This window comes from Delphinapterus leucas, chromosome 15, assembly GCF_059928025.1.
Source record: "Delphinapterus leucas isolate spDelLeu-1000000601 "Yukka" chromosome 15, BTC_Dleu_Yukka2, whole genome shotgun sequence".
Classification (NCBI taxonomy): Eukaryota; Metazoa; Chordata; class Mammalia; order Artiodactyla; family Monodontidae; genus Delphinapterus; species Delphinapterus leucas.
In genome coordinates this window covers 34252219-34274429 of record NC_143143.1, presented here as the reverse complement: position 1 = coordinate 34274429, position 22211 = coordinate 34252219, and the positions used below count along the sequence as shown (strand labels likewise).

Sequence of the window (22211 nt, the reverse complement as noted above, 5' to 3'; positions counted from 1 at the left end):
TGTCTGATATCCTGGCAGTTCTAGCCAATGCAATAAGACATGAAACAAAAATAAAACATAATTTTTCAGAAAGGAGAAGACAAAATTCTCATTTTTTTGGATGATGGGATGGCCTGTTTTTAAAAACAAAGTTAAGGGAAAACCATTAAAATAAATAAGAGTTCCTTGAACAGACTAATTACAAAATCAGCATAAAATTCAGTTTTTCTACATTTCACCAATAATCATTTTGAATATATGATTAAGAGGATATGTAACAACAACAAAAAGTACTATTCCTGGGAATAATCTGAGATGGAAAAGGAGGCTAGTATTTCTTGGATAACATCAGTTGAAGGTTTTTAAGAGGGATGCTTTTGTTTGTAGAATACTGTACTTTTATTTAGAATTAATGGGGACTTCCCTGGTGGTGCAGCGGTTAAGAATCTGCCTGCCAATGCAGGGCACATGGGTTCGAGCCCTGGTCCAGGAAGATCCCACATTGCCGCGGAGCAACTAAGCCCGTGTGCCACAACTACTGAGCCTGCAACTCTAGAGCCTATGAGCCACAACTACTGAAGCCTGTACAGCGCAATTACTGAAGCCTGCACGCCTAGTCCTGTGCTCTGCAACAAAGAGAAGCCACCATAACGAGAAGCCCGTGCACCGCAATGAAGAGTAGCTCCCACTTGCTGCAACTAGGGAAAGCCTGCGCACAGCAACGAAGACCCAACGCAGCCAACAATAAATAAATAAATATTTAGAATGAATGGTCAACTCATTAAAATCGAGTATTTAAATGCTTAGCTTTTTTAAAGCCTTTTAAGCTTTGTCGACAAATCTTTTATTTATAAACCTAAGAATGTTTACATAAAAATGTTTGATTTTTGACAAAGTTTCAATTAAGGCAACAGTTTAATAGATTAAATTCCCGTAAACAATGAGCTCTTTTTTACGAAATTAAATTCCCTTAAATGTTTTACACAGCATTTAAAGCTTTATGTGCTTGTTCTCTCAAATACTTCAAAATTCTAAAACAGTGAACTTGTAAACCTAGAAGTTAAATCTTTCCAAGGACTTAACTCTTTTAAGTCTAATAAACGTGTAAATGTAAGTCAGGTCTTTTAAAAGCACACTTTCAAATTTAGTTATATTACCTTAAGCATTTCAAATTAAAATTGTAAGTCTAACATCATTCATTAAAATGTCTGATTCTCTTAAATGTTTGAAATGACTTAGTAACAAGCAACAGCAATTATCACGATGACTGTAAAACTTAAATGAAAATCTAAGTGTTAATATGCTGTAGGTTTGATTTACTTTATTTTCTAGTCTTATTTCTGTATTTTCGCAGGCCTGCAAAGTCACTTACACAACCAAGAGATGAATTTTTACCATCTGGGTTGATTTGGGATGAGATAAGGTTACATTTTAAAATTACTGCCTAGTCAAGGGCAGGGACCTAGTTCCCACTTCTAAGATGACCTTTCTGCATCCCATCAGTTAACATGCAGATTCTCTTCTTACAGTGAGAGTTTGCCGGCATTTATGAGTAGGGGACCTTTATGCCTTCACCTTCACCTTCACTTTGCCTGCTTTTATGAGTGGGGGGGACCTTTATGAAATCCCTTTCAGCTGGGATTTATTTCCACAATTCAGAGAATCACGACTGTTGTGGGGGCCTTGAAAGTTTCTTTTAGGGGAATTTCTTTTGATATCTTGGTGCATGATGGTCTTTTGCATCACCAACCTGTTTTGCTGCCAGTTGCTTTGTTTCCTATTTCAAATTATTTTAACTCTTCATTTTTAGATATTTTACTCCCTTACCTGGTCTTATAGATCACAATTTTATGGTCATGATAGAAGAAGTGAATATTGCATGTATACAGATATACATGATGTATATGGATATATAAGATATATATAAATCTTCCTGAACTAATTCACATTTATGATTCATTTACATTCAAAATGCAGTGAGCTTTTGGGGAAACTTATCAAAGTGATTTTTAAATTGATCTGAAATAATTAATAGGCTAGAATAGCCAAGTATTACTTTTAAAAGAATAATAAAAATGAATCTTTAAGTTGTTGAAATATACCATCGAATTTTTCAAATCAGTGCTGTACTGGTTCAGGAATCTAGATACTAGATGGATATAACAGGATGCATTTCAGAAATAGACCTTAAGATATTAAAGACATATGATATATGCCAAATCAGAAGGGAAAAGAGGAATTATTTGGTGATTGATGCTGGGGAGAAACCAGGTTAGGGCCTCACCTCTCACCTTATAGTAAATTCAACTTGGATTAAAGAGTTCAATGTGAAAAATACATCTATAAAACAAGAATGGGTAAATTCTTCTACAAGAATTATTTGGTTGGAGGAGAACATTATAGGCATAAAAGAAATGGAAGAAGCCATAAGGGAAAAGAGCCTAGTTTTAACTGCATAAAAAGCTAAAATTTCTTTCAACATACCTCACTCTATGCAAAGTTAAACAGTAAATAGCAAAGCAGGAGAAAGTATGAGAGCTATGACAGGCATTATGTATTTATTATTTATATATCTATAACAAGTCAAAAGCGCTTACAAATCAATAAAAAAGCTGCGATTTTTTCAACCATTCCCTTAATGCTGGACACTCAGGTTGCTTCTGTCATTTTTCATATACAAACAAGGCTACAATGAATATTCTTATTTATTGGTGTGGTAGAATGTGGGTTTTAAAAGGTAGGACACAAAATTACACATAAAGCACACACACAATATATAGTATGATTTACATGTTTATATTCTGTAAATCATTGGAATTCTGTAGTTCACAATATACTTTGATCATTTCCAAGCAACTTTGAAGGTCTTTGGCCTGTGATAATTTGTCACTTTGCTGAGGCCCAAGTTTGGGTGGTGAGAGGCTGGTGTTCAGAAGTGAGCCTAGCCACACTACTTCTGAGACAGTGGTCTTACTTATCCTGGGGTAGGCAGCACTTCTCTGAACTGATGAAAACTGTCATTGTGAAGAATGGCCCTACATGAAAGTAAACTGCTGGTGATGAAAATAAAGAGGTTTTAAGACAGAGGTTATTCTCAGCCAGAAGTAAAAAAAAATGTATTGGATAAATTAAATGAAAACCAATTTTCTCTAGGATTCTTTGCAATTCTGAGGATTCTTTAAGGCTCTATCAGCATGGGTTCTCTAGTGTCAAGAATCTAGTGAATATGCATAGAAAAAAAAGACTGGAAGGAAGTATGCTAAACAGTGATTATCTCTGAATGATAGGATTTGGGGTGCTTTTCATATCTATATGAAATTTTTTATATTTAAAATAAATAGTATTTAAGAAGAAAAAAGCAGCAAATGGTAATTAAGATAAATTTAACAGTGATTCTTCTTGACAGTGAAATTTTTTTTTTAAACTTAAATCTGTATAACTGAACAAGAAAAATCACCATTTTTATCATCTCGGTTTGACCTGGCTCTTCTTTTCAATGTTAACAGAAGCCATGCAGTGACACCTGTTAAGACTTGTTGGTAGCCATGTCGGAGCCCCACAGGGTCCAGTTCACCTCTCTCCCAGGTTCTTTGAATCCTGCATTTTTGAAGAAATCCCGGAAGGAGGAGGTTGGGGGAGCAGAACAGCATCAGGACTCTGAGCCGGCTGCAGCAGCTGTTCGGATCACACTTACCCTCTTTGAGCCAGATCACAAGCGCTGCCCAGAGTTCTTCTACCCAGAGCTGGTGAAGAACTTACGAGGGAAGGTGAAAGGACCTCAGCCTGCAGACAAGGTATACTCCAGTGACCCCAGCTCACTCTGCAGATCTAATGCTCCGGGCAGCGTGTGTGGATGGGGCTTCCAGAGGGTGGAAGCAGCACTAGAGGGGCTTTGGGCTCCCCCACAAAGCAAGCACAAGGTCTGCTGGTTTTTCCTCTGGTAGGAAGGGATAGAATTCTTTCTAGAACCATTCTCCTGATTTATGCTAGAGAAAATGTATGGCACATCCAAGGCTAATTTGAATTATGGCTAACTAATATGAATAAATAACCAGATTTTTTCATACCAAGTCTATAAATGTTACATGTAAGTGTGACCAGTCCCTGGCTTTTCCAGTGCTGGAATTTCATGCTGGACATTTCTCTTTTCCAAGGGAATCTCACTGTGCCTAATATTAGGGCAAGCAAAAGACACAGGCTGCTTATCTCTTTTGAAAAGTAATATTCTGGATAGTTTCTTTACCTGGATGGATAGAAACCTATTTTTGTGGGTTTTGTTTTTGTTGGGATTTCTTATCCCCCACTCCCCACTGGAACTGAGCAGCCTTTAGGGCTTTTGAGAACCAGTTTGATTTTTAAATAATTAATTAGTTTATTTATTTATTTATTTTTGGCTGAGCTGGGGCTTTGTTGCTGCGCACGGGCTTTCGCTAGTTGCAGCGAGTGGGGGCTACTCTTCGTTGCGGTGCGCGGGCTTCTCATTGCGGTGGCTTCTCTTGTTGCGGAGCACGGGCTCTAGGCATGCGGACTTCAGTAGCTGAGGCTCTCGGGCTCTAGAGTTCAGGCTCAGTAGTTGTGGCGCACGGGCTTAGTTGCTCCGCAGCATGTGGGATCTTCCTGGACCAGGGCTTGAGCCTGTGTTCCCTGCATTGGCAGACGGATTCCCAACCACTGCGCCACCATGGAAGTCCCAGTTTGATTTCTTAAATGTTTTTTAAATGATCTGTTTATTTTCTTGGCAGACTTGTTTTACTTTTTTAGTATGGAATGTTTCAAACATGTACAGTGTAGAGAGAATAGTATAATAACCCCCGTGTACCCATTACCCAGCTTCAGTTATTACTGATACTTTGGCAATTCGTTAACATTGTAAAAATTTTTTATAAACTTTTTAACTGAATTATGTACATAAGAAAAGTGCATATATGATAAACATACAGTTTGATGGATTTTCACAAACACCCATGTAATCTGCACCTGGATTACAAAATATAACATTTTCCAGGACACTAGAAACTCTCCTTATGCCCTCCCAAAATACTGCCTCAGCCCTCAAGGGTAACAACTGTTCTCATTTCTAACAGCTGAGATCAGTTTTGCATGTTTTTGTATTTCATATAAATGGAATCATACAGTTTGAGTAGGAGCTAGGTCAAGAGCATTTATTTATAAGCACCTACTGTATACCTGTGTGCTAGGCTGGCCTCTGAGGGAAAGGTGAGTAGGGTCCTGCATTTGCAGCATTTGGATCTCTAGAGTGGCTCTCAGTGAAATGGGGATTAGGCTAGTACCCGGCTCACAGTGTGTCTGCGGGGTGGGGGTGGTGTGGTGTGTGTGGATGAGATCATGCAGGTGCATGATTTCTAGCAGATTGCCTCAGAGCCAGTGCTCCAGCATTCTAATCCATGGTTGTGCTGTTTGGGGTGAGTGCCTTTGGTTAGGATTATCCACTTTTCTTTACTCAGATAAAAATGTGTTTCCTTGGTAAAGATCTGATTGGCTGAATGGAAGCCAATTCAGTCTGTGCCAGGGGTCAGCCTGTTGTATGAGGGCCAGTGGTCAGGATGAGAAAAAGTAATTTCAAATCCATTCATGAACTCTTTTCCAAAGTAGGAACAGGATTTTCTTCCTTGAGAGGAATAAAAAGTAGCAGGGATTGGTTAAGGTATTTATTTACGGGCTCAAACCAAATTAGTAGGTCAACTGAAATTAGAACTCCAGTGCTCTGATTTCACCTTTTTGGGGGTTCAGATGCCCTCCTCAATTGCAGAAAAATGCATGGGGCTTACACAGAGAACTTTGGATCCAATTTCAGGGGATTCACTTCTGGCCTTCAGATTCAGAACTCCTGAATTACCGTGTCTACTCTGCAGTGTTCAAAGCACAATGTAATCTGACACATTCATGTATTAGCTCACTTAGCATGTATATCTTAGAATGTGAAGGCACTGTGCTGGATGCTGAGAACTATGTAAATGTGGGAAAGTTGCTGTCCCAGCCTCACAGGAACTTTGCGCTCTCGTAGATGTTTTAGGAGAATTACACCAGCACAGGTAGCAGAAGTCACAATGTGGTAATGGTTTAAGTCTGGTACAAATACAGGCCCCGGAGGGCTTAGACAGAGAGGAGCTTACATTCCAGATGCTGTGTTAGACAGAGCTGGACCTTCATGCATTCAGGAAATAGTGGATGACTGCTGTTTGCAGGGCATTAAGGAGTATGCATTAAATCCAGCACTGCTCCAGGTGGGTAGGTTTTCTTAAAAATTATTTGAACCACTTAGGTTACATGTGATCAGTGTAGAAAAATTAGAAGATACAAGCGGTTTTAAAGACCACCCATTTATGATACGTACATGTTCTGTAATGTCCCATTGTACGTGTGTGTCCTAAATCGTTTAATCCTTTATGGGTAAGTGGAGTTTCAGTAGGCAGAGAGGGGAGGGTCAGATGGGGGAATTTTGTTTTCAAACAAGCATCTGATCTTTAGTGTTTTTGGATTCCAAAGTCTTAAGTGTATTTGGTACAGGGGTTTTTTATTAAAATTAAGATCCTTACCATGGAAGCTTAAGGTCCAACTCTGAAAAATTTTCTCAAGAAAAATGTAAGAGTAAGTTTATGGTATATAAATAAACTTTGGAAAACCGCATGAAAGTATCTGGAGGGAGTATTGAGATTGGGAGGGAAGGGAGATTATTGATCCTTCAAGATAAGCTTCCAAGGAAAGGTAATGCCATGAACTTGGGTTTGACTGTTTGTAGCTCTGAGGGAAGTGCAAGTTCATACCACTCTTCTAGCCAATAAAGCTGAATAGCTGTCAAGAGCTTGTCCTATGCTCAGTGGGTTCTTAACCTTTTTGAGCCATTGACTTCTTTGGAAGTCTGGTGAAGCCTATGGACCCCTTCTTAGAATAATGTTTTTAAATGCATAAAATAATTTTTAGGATTACAAAGGAAATCAGTTATATTGGAACGCAGTTCTACATGGGTTGAGCATCCCCTGACTAAAGTCCCTTTGCCATATTTGGAGCCCTACAGGACCTAGTGCTGTGTGCAATGGGCGATTGTAGGCATTTAGTCAAGTTCTCTTGAATCTCGTGAATGGAAATTTCACTTTCTTAAACAGCTAAGGTAAACACTTATGGGAAGGTAACATGTATTCTACCTTGTCTTTTCTGAAAAACAGTTGTTTTTATTATGCAGTTTATAGGTGTTGAGTCAGTGCAGGCACTAGGAATAGCATTGTGGGAATTTTTTTGTGACTCCTATTTTTGTGGAATGGTCTCTTTACAGAAGAAAGATCTCTCGGATCCTTTCAATGATGAAGAAAAGGAAAGGCATAAAGTGGAGGCCCTTGCCCGGAAATTTGAAGAAAAATATGTAAGATTTCTCTATTGGACAACAAAACAACCTTGTTGGATGGGAGAGGTTTTCAGACATTTCCATATTCCTTTAGTGGCTTATCATCTAATCAACACTGATGTGGAAACAAGTATAGACCTTGGAGAGAACAGAATGAAGTTATTAAACAAATGCATTAAGATAAGAAAACATACGGCAGGAACTCGTGTGTGGAGCTAAACAGATGAATAAATAAGAAGGGGCTTTTACCCTTAGAATTTATCCTGAGAATAAACGTTTTGGTGCAAAGCATATGAAGCCATTTAGTTCTTTCTTCTGTCTTAGGCCACTCTATGCATTTACAAATCTGTCCTATTTTGTAAGGTCTTCAGGGAATGAGGTTTTGGAGTGTGTGTGTATGAGACTGTTCCAGTGCTTTATAACCTTTAGTCATTAGCTGATGGGGTTCAAGGCAACAATTAATTCTGTGTATTAAAAAAAACCCTGTGACCCTAGACCTAGAAATTTGTTAAAAGGGTAGATCTCATGTTATGTGTTTTTACCACAAGTACAAAAAAGCATGTGATCAATTTTAAATTTTAGGGTGGAAAGAAACGTAGAAAAGACCGAATACAGGACTTGATTGATATGGGTTATGGTTATGATGAATCTGATTCCTTCATCGATAACTCTGAGGCGGTAAGTACTTAATGAAACCTCTGAGACTACCAGAACCACTGCACCCTAGCATCTACCGACGGCGCCTGGAGGCTGGGGGTGGAGTCAGAGTGGATGTACCCTTAGCACGAGGAAAGAGCTGCACTGAAGGGAGAGGAAGTGACACCTTGATCTGGTCCTTGGTTTCCTTTATGAAAATGGATCAGAGATGTCCAAAACACCTTCTAACTTGGACATTGGTGATTGACCAGAAACATTTCTTAGCATGCTGTCTGAAATGTGACAGAGAAACATAGTCACATCTGCTCTGTCAAGACGCGCTCTGCACCTTTGGACTGTAGTACAGAACTTGGAGCTGACCGTTTGTTTTCCCCCCTTCAGTATGATGAGCTTGTTCCTGCTTCTTTGACCACAAAGTATGGAGGATTTTACATTAACTCGGGAACGCTGCAGTTTAGACAAGCATCAGAATCTGAGGATGACTTCATTAAAGAAAAGAAGAAAAAATCTCCAAAGGTTAGAACGCTGCTCGCTTTTGGATTTCAGAAGTGCTTTTTTACATGACCTTATGAGATCAGTATGTGACTTGCCAGAATACGTGCTGGTTTAGGATGACTCAGGACACTGGCGGAAAGGCACCAGCTGTGCCGAGGTTGGCGGTTCCCTTCTCACATGTGTGCTGTGGCGAGGTGCCGTGAACCTGGAGGTCTCGGTCATTGTATCCATGCCTGTGTCCTTGCAGGCTTGGCAGGGATTCATTCGTCGAGGTGGTCCCAGGGCGGGGACGAGGGCAGTGAAGGGTGTGGAGTAAGGGGAGTTTGCACCAGCTTGCTGTGTCTCTTCTGTGGACATGTAGAGGACTTCAGTTCCCAGGGCTGTCACCCCAACGAAAACAAGTCAGCCCTATGATAAATTTATTTTGAAAGCTATCTACCACTGCCTGTGTGTTTAAAATGCAAGGTAGGCCCACACATAGCTCATTTTAAACCAGAAGCTGTTCAGGCTGCAGAATGGCCTCTGTTGCCTCAGGCCCGGGTTTCCCAGAAGCCACTGTCAGTGGGAGTGCTGTCCTGACCTGCGGGTCTGTGGTCCAAGGACTGAGCGGAAAGCTTTTGTTCCTGAAGGAAGTAAGACAGCTCTCAGGATGTACCCTGGGCGGAGCAAGGCCGGTGCTGTGTAGTGCACTTGCTCCCAGAGTTAGGGAGCCGTGTAACTGTGCCTTGTCTTTAATTCTCAGAAGCGGAAGTTGAAGGAAGGTGGTGAGAAGATAAAGAAGAAGAAAAAAGATGACACTTATGACAAGGAGAAGAAATCGAAAAAGTCCAAGTTTTCCAAAGCCGGGTGAGAGGCAGCAGCTTCTTTGCTAGGATGACGTCTGAACTGTTAGGGCAGGACACCTGGGAGCTGACTCGCCCTCCTCCTCACAGCTTCAGAAGAGGCAGCAGGGCCTGGCCTTCCGTTCCCCCTCATGCCTCCCACGGTGCCATGTGGGCATAGTCTGTACTCTCACATCTCTGTGTGTCAGACATCAGAGTTCTCTCTGTCCCACTGTCAGTGTTGGCAGCTATTTCTGTCACTGTATGATTGCTGATGTTTCCTGTTCTCTTGGGCACCCCTCCTCTGCCCCAGTTCTCCTGTCTGTGTTCCCCCTTTGTCTTCTCCGGTCCTGCTTCCTTTGCCTCACTTGGTCTCACCCCAGTCGCCCTTCAAGTTGCTGCTGCTCTCTGCTGCTCCTGCTTTCTCCCTTTAAATATCTTTCTTACCCCTCCCTTTTTTGCAACCTTTTATTTCAGCCTGGCAGTGGTTTTTAAAAACCCATCGGATATGTAGCATTTTGTGATACTGTTTTGCTAACCTATATTAAATCTCAAGCTTTGGTCCCAGCAAGAAGGAGCTCCATATGCCAAGAGGAGGGAGGAGGAGTAACAGGGTGGACTTGTGACTGAGGTTCCTGGAGACCATTGCGCTGGGAGCAGGGCTGAAGCCCCTCTGTGAATTTCCCTTTTGAGGTGTACTGCAGCCTTAGTAACTGACTTCCCCCTTGCTTGCAGCTTCACAGCCCTCAATGCCAGTAAGGAGAAGAAGAAAAAGAAGTATTCTGGGGCTTTGAGCGTTAAAGAGATGCTGAAGAAATTTCAGAAGGAGAAAGAGGCTCAGAGAAAGAGGGACGAAGAGCATAAGCCCATAGCAGTCTCATCGGTGGAAGCTCAGGGCCTGCGGGAATTGGAGGGCGCCTCTGACCCTTTGCTCTCGCTCTTCGGCTCCACTTCTGACAACGACTTGCTGCAGGCAGCCACAGCCATGGACTCGCTGACTGATTTGGACTTGGAGCAGCTGCTCAGTGAGTCTCCAGAAGGAAGCCCCTTCCGCGATATGGATGATGAAAGCGATTCCCTTGGGGTGGGACTGGACCAGGAATTCAGGCAGCCCTCTTCCCTTCCCGAAGGCCTGCCTGCGCCCCTGGAGAAGCGCATTAAGGAGCTGGCTCAGGTATGGTGACATGGAATGGCCGGGCTCTCCTGGAAGTAGTTTGGGCAGTTGATGCTGGTCCCGAATCACTCAAAGCTCGTGGCCTAGAGCAACCCTTAGTCAGTGGGCAGTTCCAGTGTCAGCTCTTCCAAGCTTTCTTCTCATCAAGTGAGGGAACAGTGGACTCTCTGCCTGTCAGGCATCATTTCTCAGCCTTTCGTGGTTCCTTTACTCCTGGAGAATTTACTGTCTTCTGGAGAGATTTTCTCTTTTCCTACTTTCTGCCTGTCAAGAGTATCTTTCCTTTTCTATGATAGACACTAATGTTGGCAGCAGGCAGCTGAGGCAGAGATCCATCTTTCTAGTAGTCTTCTGAAGGTTTTGAAAATTCACAGAAGTTTGCCGTCATATGTTAGACATGGGGCAATGCTTAGTTGCCACTGGGTTTAATTGCTCCTTGGACTTGCACGTCACCTGTGTTAGGTAGTGATTACAGGAATTCTAAATTGTGCTAACTAAGAAGGAGCTGAACCATAAATGCTGTCCATGCCCCATGTTAAAAACAATAACAGTCTTCAGAAAATAGCAGACACTGCTCCTGTTTTCCTCCTGGTGATTGGGAATTGATCCCTAGAGCACTAAGGACTGACAGTTCAGTGATACATGAATTCTGACTATAAACCAAGCACGGGTTGTTAGTTATGATGACTTGTAGTTAAAATACCGTTTTACCGTGGACCTCATGACTTGTGACACAACTCCGGTGGCACTTACATTCTATAGCTTAAGTTTTAAACCAGTGATTCAGCATCTCTGTTGTGTATAATATCCCTTGTGTTTTAGGGCAGGGTGAAATGTTAACCACTGCTACAAATGATTTTCTCACTTCCAAAAAACACTTGAACACAACATGTGAAATAATTCAAACATCTTATTCAGAGCTCTAGTTCATCCTTGTAGAACATGCACAGTATTCTGTTTGAACATAACCATTTAAATGAATTATGCCATGTCAGGATTCAGAGTATATCTTAACAGGATGTTAAGGTGGAAATAGTTGAGTCTGAACTTGGCATGTTTGAGCATACTGTCCTGTGCTCTCTCTCAGAATTTATGTTAAAAAACATTACTCCTTATTCTTTTCAATCCTCTGGTTTGTAATCAAACTATTTTGTAGCTTCTGAAAGCCTTGTTGAGTGAGCTGAGTAAGATCTGTGTGGCAGTAGCCAGTCATTTTTTAGAGAAAAGTAAAAATGGCTCTTGGTTGTGTCCCTATTCCCACCAAAGACTGTGTTCTAGTCTGATAACTTAGACTCATTATTTCATTTTCTTGGGAAAGATAGACAAATCTAGTGGAAACAGTGGTTTAACGTGAAATGGCATTGGGTTGTGATTTGAGAAAACCTCGCTTTCTGGAGTCTCTTGGGGGGACAGTGAGCAAGTTGTCTTCCTTGGTGACTGCCAAGTCTCAGTTGTCTCTTGGGCACGGTGGAGACACAGGGTTCAGAATCCCATAGGTAAGGTAGGCTCGGGTCCTGGTGAGGAGGTGGTGACCAGGAGGCATACTGGCTTGAAAATATGTTCAGATGTGAAATTGATACTTCAGTCATCACCTGCCCCTTCTCCTATAACAGCATTAAGAAATTTGGGAAATGGAGTGGTAAATGGGTATTACCCACCATCCCGCCAATCTGAAAACTATTTTCAATTTACATATCCTTTTCTAGCCTCTATATATATGTATTTATGCAGTTGTAATTATAGTTGTGAATAATTTCCTGGTTTTTCACTTAATAAATATTATTTATAAAGATCTCATTACTTTTAATGGTTGCATGAAAAAGAAGGCTTAATTTAGAAAGTTACTTAATGCCACTCTAAAGGATCCCCAGCTGCTCTGTTCCCACCAGGGCCCTGCGCTTGGGGCACTTGGAGCCTCCTGCATGTGTGCACAAGTGCTCTAGACCCAGACCCTGTTGAGAGTCTTCTGGCAGAGATTCCTCCCAGGGAAAAAACGCCTATGTACACAAAAAAATGCATATAATTTCAAAAGCCATGCATGGATATTTGGATCCTTAATAAGAGGCCCTGTCCTAGATCTTGAACTGGACATTGCATTTTAAAAATTTAAATTAAACTTGATGTATATAACTATAACATTAGTAGTGTTTATGTGTTTCTCACTTTATTTTTCACTCCCCTTCTTTTTCTTTTTTACCCTCTTCTTTTATTTTTGTAATAGTTTGTTCAGATTTTAAATCTTGGCCCTAGAAGATACATGTATCAGTTTCTACCGCTGTCTAAAAATCTACCCCGCCACCCCCAAACTTGGTGGCTTCAAACAGTGACTCATTTCTCCTGACTGTGGCCAGCGGTTCGTCTTCTGGTCCTGCCTGGATTCGCTCTCGGGGCTGTGTTCATCGGGCAAGATGGTGGCTGGCAGGACCTCTCTCTCCTCCCTTCTTTCATCCTGGGCTTTTTCAGGGCATGACAGTCTCAGGGCAGCATTTCAGGAGGGAGCTGTAAGGTGGAAGCTGTAAGGCCCTCATGATCTAGCCTTAGAAGTGGTATGCACCACATCTCTTCTGCCACAGTGTATTGGTAAAGCAAGTCACCAACTAGGGGCCACCTCTCCATGGGGGAATGCATGTACTAGGAGGCGAGGAATCTGTGGTCCTGTTTGCAGTCCACCACTGTACTTAAGCAGATTCTATTCTTACATGTATCAGTTTCCCTGGGAAAAGTTTTTGCTGTTGGAAGCAGAAATTAGATTTGACTTCTAACTAGATGTGATACTTAAAACTTTTAAAAAAACATTTGAAAATTTATGTATGTTAAAGAGGTACTCCAAGAGGGCGACCTTGGATACTCCAGAATTGTTACTGTTTTCTTCTCATGTTAGCTCATTTTCCACTTCTTACTTCCTTGTACTGTACATTTTTATGGGCCCCAGGGAACCCAGTGGTGTGATTTGATGTCCTTACCCCTGTCTTCTCTTAATATGTATTGGTTGTGTCTTTTGTCTTGATTGTTGAAAAGTTCAGGTATGTTGCGCCTTCAGTTTACTGTCGTGATGTGGTTTGGCAGCTACTCAGCCTGCTCCATACAGATGACCAGCTCTGTTTTGGTCCTCTTCAATCCAGCATAAAATGGAAATGATACTGATACTAAAAATAGAAAAGAAACAGAGACCCCCATGTCACCCACCATTCTACCTGCTCACTGCTTACCCTCCTATACAGTTAGAACCCTTGCATTGCAAAACCAGGGAGACGTAGATCCAAGGAGAATAAGGTAGAAAAAAAATAACAACCTGTTTGGTCTTTTTAAAAAAGAAAATCATGCCAGATTTCATTCTATTCAGCAAAAACAGGTACAGTATATAAGGTTGTGATCTCAGTGCTGAAAGGCTACAAGTGGCTCTTCTTATAATGAATAAAAGAACTCATTAAAAGGCTGTTGGAACTATTGTAAGTCAGCATGATCTGGCTGTTTGGTTTAACTTCATTTCCTAGTTAATCTAGGATTGACTGATTCATACAATTCCTTGGGCAAGGGTGTCTGTCTTTAGGGTTGAGGGATGTCACTTCTTTCTGGCAGACTATCAAATATATATCCAACTGCTCTTTTAATTAGATTTATTTTAAATTTTATCTCTGAGGATTTTGTTTTATACTTGACTAATTATCTTCAGTATAAAACCAAATCCTCAGAGATACTGGTCTACAGGATTCAAAAGACATCAGAAAAAAAAAAAAACACATTTCAAAAGGCATCAGGAAAAAAAAAACTTAAAAAAATTTTATAGCCAGAAAGCTTCTGAAATGGCTGATATCTAAAGATAAAATTTGATTGGCGGGAATGCCCTGGAGGTCCAGTGGTTAGGACTCTTCGCTTTCACTGCCAAGGGCCTGGGTTCAATCCCTGGTCAGGGAACCAGGATCCCACAAGCCAAACAGTGCGGCCAAAAAAAAAAAAAAATTGATTGGAAACCTGAGCTGTTGATGGCTCTGACAAACAGGCATTTGAAATACGTGTTAATTAGGCTGAATTAACATGAAGGTGCTTCTGCATCTTATAACCAGCAGTGTATAAGCTACAGCAACAGAATGACTCAGTTTTGTTTTCTCTCAAACTGAAGTCATAATCCCAGTACATTAAAGGTGCCACAGTGGATTCCGAATCCTCTGACAGTATAAGAAATGGCAAGTGAATGGGTTACAGTGACGCCCTTTCTTTCTTCCCTTTCCTCCTGCTATCTCAGACCTCTGCGCTCTCCTCTAGCCATGCTTGAGTTTTGCATATCCTCTGCAAGTTTTGTTTGGTACTAAGCTTTTCTTCCTCGAGTTTTCATTCTTTCAGTGATAATCTGTTCATTTGTTCATTCATCCACTCAGCTGACATTTACTAAGTAGCTATTATGTGATAGGCAGCTGTAGGAAATATATTGAGTAAGATTCAGTTCTCCTTCTCCATGAGCTTGTTATACAGATGGACTGGTAGCCATGTAAACAACGGGCTATGGGACAGAGCAGGATGAAATAAGCTCTGTCATGTTTGGATGGCCAACTAGATGGTCAGGTGAACAGCCAGACTTGAGGAAGTGAAAGAGGAGCTCTTGGGGGTACATAGGAATCGGACTGGAGGCAGCAGTCTTGGCCAGCCTCATGGGAGAGAAGGCCTTATAGTAAGCCAGGGCACAGGGCTGAGGATGGGCAAGTTGTTGGATAATGAATACTCCTGGTATGTGGTGGGAGGGGCTGGAGTGGATGGCTGGGGCCAGATCCTAAAGGACCCTAAATGCCAGGTGGAGGAGTTTGGGTTTGATTCTAGGCTTGGGAAGGGCTACCAAAGGGTTCTAAAGAAGAGTGGAAGGATTTAAGAAGGGTGGAGTGCTGTTATTAGAAGTAGGGACACAGGAGGAGGAAGAGCAGAAACTAGTAGGTTAGGTTTTGGACAAGTCAAGTTTGTATACCAGAGGGTCATTCATTCATAGAAGTAATTTAAGATTCTGGTCCAGAGCTTAGAGAAAAGTGTATAGAGTAGGTTTAGATTTGAGAGACCTGTGTGTGTTTATGTTATTCTGAAGCTGAGGGGGAGACATTATCAGGTGAAGAGGGTTCTAGATAGAACCTGGGAGCCCATCTGCAGCTAAGGAGCTAGTGGAGGAGACAGGATGTAGTCAAGAGGTCAGGAGAGGACCCAGAGGATGCAGTGAGAGGAAGGCCAGTGGGGCCAGAGGAAGGTGGGTGTTTCAGAGGGTTGATCAGGATTGATCATTTCATTTAAGACAATCACTTTATTGTCGTTGTTTGCCATCATTGTTATATATCAAGCCTGAAATTTTATTTTGCTTAAAGACTTTGGACCAGCAACTCTTGGGTTTAGATCAGTGCTTCTTGACCCTCTGCTTGCTAGTCACCAGCGTTACTTTTAAAAAAGTACTGATGCTTAGGCCTCTTTTAAGGAATACATTATTCCTCAGAGATTCTGATGTGATGGGTCTAGGGTGGGGAAAGCTGCCAGGTACTTCCAGTGTGCAGCCAAATAAAGAACCACTGGTTCAGGCTTTTGCAGTTTGCTTTCCTCACTTGTGCATTCAATGTCCTTGTTGCCCACTGTGGTTGCTTCAGGAGTCTCCAGGCTTGCCATCCAGGGCATTATTAACTGTGTACTCACGGGAAGCAAAACACTGTATAGCAACCAGCTCTATCTTGTGTTAATGGGTAGTCAAGTATGTTAGTCATTCCAGTGGTCTGAGTAATAGAGTTCATGATATACCCTAATTAGATTATGAATTTTCAAAGAATTATAGCCCTTAAATGCTAAAGCAGCATGTTATTATTGTTGCTATTATTACTATTATTATTATTTTGTTTGCTAAAGACCTTCAAATACTGCAGGTTTGTTAAAGTTCTTGATTGTTTTGTACTGTAGATGTATGGAGATTCCAGCTCACAGTTTAGATGATAGAGTGCTGGGCACAGGAGTTAGCTTGCTGGCTGAATCAGATGCTTCATGATTCCCTTGACTCTGATTTTCTTTTATGTGCCTGTTGTTTCAAGTCCTGGGAAGAAGGGACAGTCCGTAGATACTTCAGCAGCATGTGAAAAGAGCTGGATGTACCACTTCTGGAGCATACAGAGATCATAGGTGAACTTAATCTGGGATTAGGGCTGAGTAGGGAAGGGCATGGTGAGGATTTTATCATCAGGTGTTCTGTAGGCCTGTGGGTGAGTGTGAGGGCCTTGCGGGGAAAGTGCACTAACGGATGTTACTGTCTACTGTGAACCAGGCTGCCAGAGCTGCTGAGGGAGAGAGCAGACAGAAGTTCTTCACCCAGGATATTAATGGCATCCTTTTAGAGTGAGTATGTTGTTTCTTTGTATCTGCTGTTACCATGCGTGGGTTCAGCCGGCTGGGGGAAATTGGGAGTACAATTCAGCTATGTATGGGATAGGAAAGCACTGATGAGATTTTTAAAAATTGGTTTTTATTTATTGTTATTCTTTTAAAAAAGGTCAGGGGGGAATTCCCTGGCAGTCCAGTGATTAGGGCTCTGAGCTTCTACTGCAGAGGGCATGGGTTCGATCCTTGGTTGGGGAACTAAAATCCCGCATGCCGCTAGGCAAGACCAAAAAATACATACATACATACATACATACATACATAAATACAAAAATAAAAAAGGTCAGGGGCGGGGGACATCAAATGTTTGTCTCTAGGAAATGGTAGACCATACTAATCTTAGGCAGCAGACATTATTAGAACGTTGTAATAGTCATGGCGTGCTGGAAGAGGATTTTGTGCTAAGCATGAGAGGAGAGGAGGGAGAAGGCATTGCTTGCCCATCTCTGGGAAAAGTAAGAGACAGCTTGGTGCAGGCAAGGCCCTGACCTCCTGGGGCACTCCTCACCATACCTGGTCATTCTCCTCTTATTCTCACTTTTGCTCCCAAGGCCATTGCTCATCATCCCGTAGCCCGTCTAACAAACACCCGAACCTCTGAGACATCACACTATATGAATTGGATTAAAAAGCAAAAAAAAAAAACCCCCCAAAAACGCGACGTGTATAAATCCAAACCAGATTCTTTGTACCTGGCTTGCCAGCTTTGCCACCTTCTCTCCTGGTTGCATCATGTAGCAGAGGAAGCTTATTGCTCAACAGCTGAGGATTTTGCACATGTAAGAACAGTTGTGAAGACTAGGAAATATCCTAGCAAAGGACCTTGCCTGGCCAGGATGGAGACTGGCCACTTGGGTCAGGGAGCACCTGAGAGTCAGCACAGATGAGGGGTTTGTCTCTTGGAGCGTGCCAGATACAGAGAACTCAAGGGATTGAAGACAGACTGTGTTCTGCTCATCTAGATGGGGACGCTGGAGGGTTGAGGATTTCCCTGACCACCTAGTCAGGGACAGAACTTAGAAATGGAAAAAAAGGGAAAATCTGCTGGAAAGTATTTCCTGTTGACCCCAAGTAACTCAGTTACCTTCCAGTTTGAAAGCATTTATGTTTTCTTTGTTTATGAAACTCAGAAATTCAGACCTTGTTCTTTTGGGCTCTGTTTTCTTGACACCTTTGACTTGGTCTTGTCTTTGACCTGAGAGCCTTGACCCACTCTACCTAGCCAAGTTTATTGGGTCTGGTGACTGCTGGAGGTCTGTTGTGCTGGCTGCTCAGTTACACTGTGACAGGCAAGTTAAGGCTTGGCCTGCTTTTGGCTCCTGCAGACGAAAGGAGCTGTGGTGAATAACTCTGCTCTGTTCTTCAGCATAGAGGCGCAGACCCGGGAGCTGAGCAGCCAGACCCGTTCTGGTGTATATGCCTACCTTGCTTCCTTCCTGCCCTGCAGCAAAGACACCTTGGTCAAGCGCGCACGAAAACTTCACCTCTGTGAACAGGTGGGTGACTTTGCAGTGGAGCCCCTTGGCTTCGGAGCGCAGCGGAGTGGGTAATGGAGTCTTTATAGATGCCACATCTGCTGCTGCGCTGCCTCCGTGCGATTATTCCTATAGTGTGTGCTCAGTGTAAGAAGTGATGCATAAACCAGACTTATGTCCTGCTCTCCGCAGGGGGGGCGTCTGAAGGAGCCTATCCAGAAGCTTAAGGAAGCCATTGGCAGGGCAATGCCAGAACAGATGGCCAAGTACCAGGATGAATGCCAGGCACACACGCAAGCCAAGGTCGCTAAGTAAGTGTGTCCCATCACTCCCTTCAGCATTCTGACCTCCTTTTCTTAGAAGTCCTGGGGGGTGGGGGGAGATGGTGGGCAGAAGGAAGCAGTTCTGCAGTGACCTTAGAGTCCCGCCTAATTCTTTCTACCTCCTAGGATGCTGGAAGAGGAGAAAGACAAGGAGCAGAGAGAACGGGTTTGTTCTGATGAGGAAGAAGATGAAGAAAAGGGGGGCAGGAGGATAATGGGACCCCGGAAGAAATTCCAGTGGAATGATGAAATCAGGTGTGCCCAAACTGGGACCTTGCCTCAGTGGAGGGTTTGTGGGGCCAGTGTCTGAGCATGTTCCCGTATTTCTAATGAAGGTTAGAATCATTTACTTTAATCAGGGCTGCTGAAAGCACATGATTGAAACCTTGAAGAAGCATTTGGGGTAGTTTAAAGGTTCTGACTTCTGCCTACTCTTCAGGGAGCTACTCTGTCAGGTGGTGAAGATCAAACTGGAGAGCTATGACCTGGAGAGGAACAAGGCCCAATCCTGGGAGGACTACGTGAAGGCGTTTCTGGATGCTGAGGTCAAACCTCTCTGGCCCAAAGGCTGGATGCAGGCCAGGTGAGGGCCCGCGAGCAGCCAGTGTGATCATAGGGTGGAGCGTTCTTGCGATAAAGAGATGTCTGAGTGATTCTTTTGCACCAGGCCCCAGAGCCCCACGCTCAGAGAGTCACCGGCTAGTGGACTCGACTCTGATTTCACCTGAGTGACTGGGGGCTTCTCTGTCTCCCTTAGAAGAGGGAAGTTATCTGTGGGGTTTTGTCTTTGTCATTCTTTATCCCACTTCAGTTCAAAGTTGGCTGTATGCTCATCCCACTTCAATCTGCCCTTTCCTGAGATAATGGCTCCTACTAGAAGAAGTTGAAAGACAGATTCGTGTTGGGAACATTTTAATGTTCTGAACAGAATTCTTATTTGCAACTGGCAGGGGTGACTACTTCTTAGAGTTAAGTGCCAGACTTTCCTCACAGGCTACTTTGTGTTATATAGCTTCCCATGAATGGACTATGTCTGCAATACACAGAGAAAGTTACCTGGAACTAGTGTTCTTTAGAAAAAAAAATTTTTTTTTTTTGGTGGTAAAATACACTTAATGTAAGTTTAGCATCTTTTTTTTTTTTTTTTTTTTTTGCGGTACGCGGGCCACTATTGTGGCCTCTCCCATTGCGGAGCACAGGCTCCAGACGCGCAAGCTCAGCGGCCATGGCTCACGGGCCCAGCTGTTCCGCGGCATGTGGGATCTTCCCGGACCGGGGCACAAACCCGTGTTCCCTGCATTGGCAGGCAGACTCTCAACCACTGCGCCACCAGGGAAGCCCAAGCTTAGCATCTTTAAGTGCACAGTTCAGTGGTATTAAATACACTCACATTGGTATGCAACCATCACCACCATCATCTCCATCACTTTTTTCATCTTGTAAAACTGAAACTGTACCCATTAAACACTAACTCCACATTTCCCTCTCCCCACAGACGCTGGCAGCCACCATTCTTCTGTTTTTATGATTTTGACTACTTTAAGTACCTCATATAAGTGGAATTATACAAAGTGTTTGTCTTTGTGTCTGGCTTACTCCACTTAGCATAATGTCCTCAGAGTTCATCCATGTTACAGCATGTGTCAGAATGTTCTTCCTTTTTAAAGCTGAATAATATTCTACTGTATGTGTACGCTTTGCTTATCCATTCATCTGTTGTGGAAGCAACTTGTGTTGCTTCCACATTTAAGCTATTGTGAATAATGCTGCTATGAACATGGGCATACAAATATCTCTTCGAGACCCTGCTTTCAGTTCTTTTACATATATACCCAGAACTGGAATTACTGGATATATGGTGATGTTGTGTTTAATTTTTTGAGGCCTCACCATAATGTTTTTCATAGCAGCTGTTATCTTTTTACATTCCCACCACCAGTGCACAGGGTTCCAATTTCTCCACATCCTCACCAACACTTTTTTCTGTTTTTTTGGTAGTAGCCATCCTAATGGGTATGAGGTGGTGTCTTGTAGTTTTGATTTGCGCTTTGCTAATGATTAGTGATGTTGAGCATCTTTTCATGTACTTACTGGACATTTGTACATCTTCTTTGGAGAAATGTGTATTCAAGTCCTTTGCCCATTTTCTAATTGGTTTGCTTGTTTTTTTGTTGTTCAGTTTTAGGAGTTCACTATATATTCTGGATATTAATCCCTTATCAGATACATAAGTTACCAAATATTTCTCTGTTCTGTGGGTTGCATTTTTACTCTGTGGATAGTGTCTTTAAACCTAGATGAAATGGACAAGTTCCTAGAAACACAAAACTTACCAAGACTAAATCACAAAGAAATAGCAAATCTGAATAGACCTATAACTATGTTTATTGTTTATTCTCTATTTTGCTTATTTCTGCTTTAATCGTTATTATATCCTTCATTCTGCTAGCTTTAGTTCTTCTTTTTCCACTTCCTTAAGTTGTAAGTTAGGTTGTTGATTTGAGACCTTTCTTGTTTCTTTTTTTTCTTTTTAAAATTAATTAATTGATTTTTGGCTGCATTGGGTCTTCGTTGCTGCGCATGGGCTTTTTCTCTAATTGTGGCGAGCAGGGGCTACTCTTCATTGCAGTGCGTGGGCTTCTCATTGCGGTGGCTTCTATTGTTGTGGAGCACAGGCTCTAGGTGTGTGGGCTTCAGTAGTTGTGGCATGCGGGCTCAGTAGTTGTGGCACACAGGCTTAGTTGCTTCGTGGCATATGGGATCTTCCTGGACCAGGGCTTGAACCTGTGTCCCCTGCATTGGCAGGCGGATTCTTAACCACTGTGCCACCAGGGAAGTTCCTAAATTTCCCCTTGTCACCACTTTTCACTTTGTCCCATAGGTTTTAGTATGTTGTGTTCTCATTTTCATTTGTCTTTTAAGTATTTTCTAATTTTCCTTGTGATTTCTTCTTTGATCCATTGATTATTTAAAAGTGTGTTCTTAAAAGTTGTTTTTGTCTAGTGTATCTGCCACTTGTTTTTTTCTCACAATTTTGTTAGTTTTCCAGTTTTCCTTTTGTTATTGATTTCTAACTTCATCCCATTGTGTACAGAGAAGATACTTTTTAATGATAGCTGTCTTTTATTTACTTTTTTAGCATCTTTATTGGAGTATAATTGCTTTACAATGTTGTGTTAGTGTCTGCTGTATAACAAAGGGAATCAGCTATATGTATACACATATCCCCGTGTCCTCTCCCTCTTGCGTCTCCCTCCCACCCTCCCTGTCCCACCCCTCTAGGTGGTCACAAAGCACCAAGCTGATTTCCCTGTGGATAGCTATCTTTTAAAATCTACTGAGAGTTCATTTGTGGCCTCACATATGGTTTATGCTGGGAAATGTCCCATGTGCACTTGAGAATGTGTGTGCTGTTGTTGTTGGGTAGAATGTTCTGTATCTGTTGTTGGGTAGAATGTTCTGTATCTGTATCTGTCCAGCTTTTATTGTAGAACTGTTTATTTCTCCCTTCAGTTCCATCAGTTTTTGCTTCATATATTG

General features: G+C 42.2%; 1 protein-coding gene across 3 annotated transcripts in view; it reads left to right on the top strand.

The window, feature by feature from the left end:
• Window positions 1–22211, top strand: part of UBN1 (ubinuclein 1) — a 44236-nt gene that overhangs the window by 1798 nt on the left and 20227 nt on the right. For 2 of the 3 annotated variants that reach the window (XM_022594800.3, XM_022594801.3), the window contains exons 2-12: window positions 3486–3773; window positions 7271–7357; window positions 7922–8017; window positions 8378–8512; window positions 9234–9337; window positions 10048–10486; window positions 16761–16831; window positions 18240–18369; window positions 18541–18659; window positions 18798–18926; window positions 19111–19254. In XM_022594800.3, the coding sequence (XP_022450508.1) occupies window positions 3525–3773; window positions 7271–7357; window positions 7922–8017; window positions 8378–8512; window positions 9234–9337; window positions 10048–10486; window positions 16761–16831; window positions 18240–18369; window positions 18541–18659; window positions 18798–18926; window positions 19111–19254 (1703 nt within the window). In that variant the 5' untranslated portion in view covers window positions 3486–3524. The remainder of the gene's footprint in view (window positions 1–3485; window positions 3774–7270; window positions 7358–7921; window positions 8018–8377; window positions 8513–9233; window positions 9338–10047; window positions 10487–16760; window positions 16832–18239; window positions 18370–18540; window positions 18660–18797; window positions 18927–19110; window positions 19255–22211) is intronic. The other variant, XM_089896196.1, reaches the window with a different exon arrangement.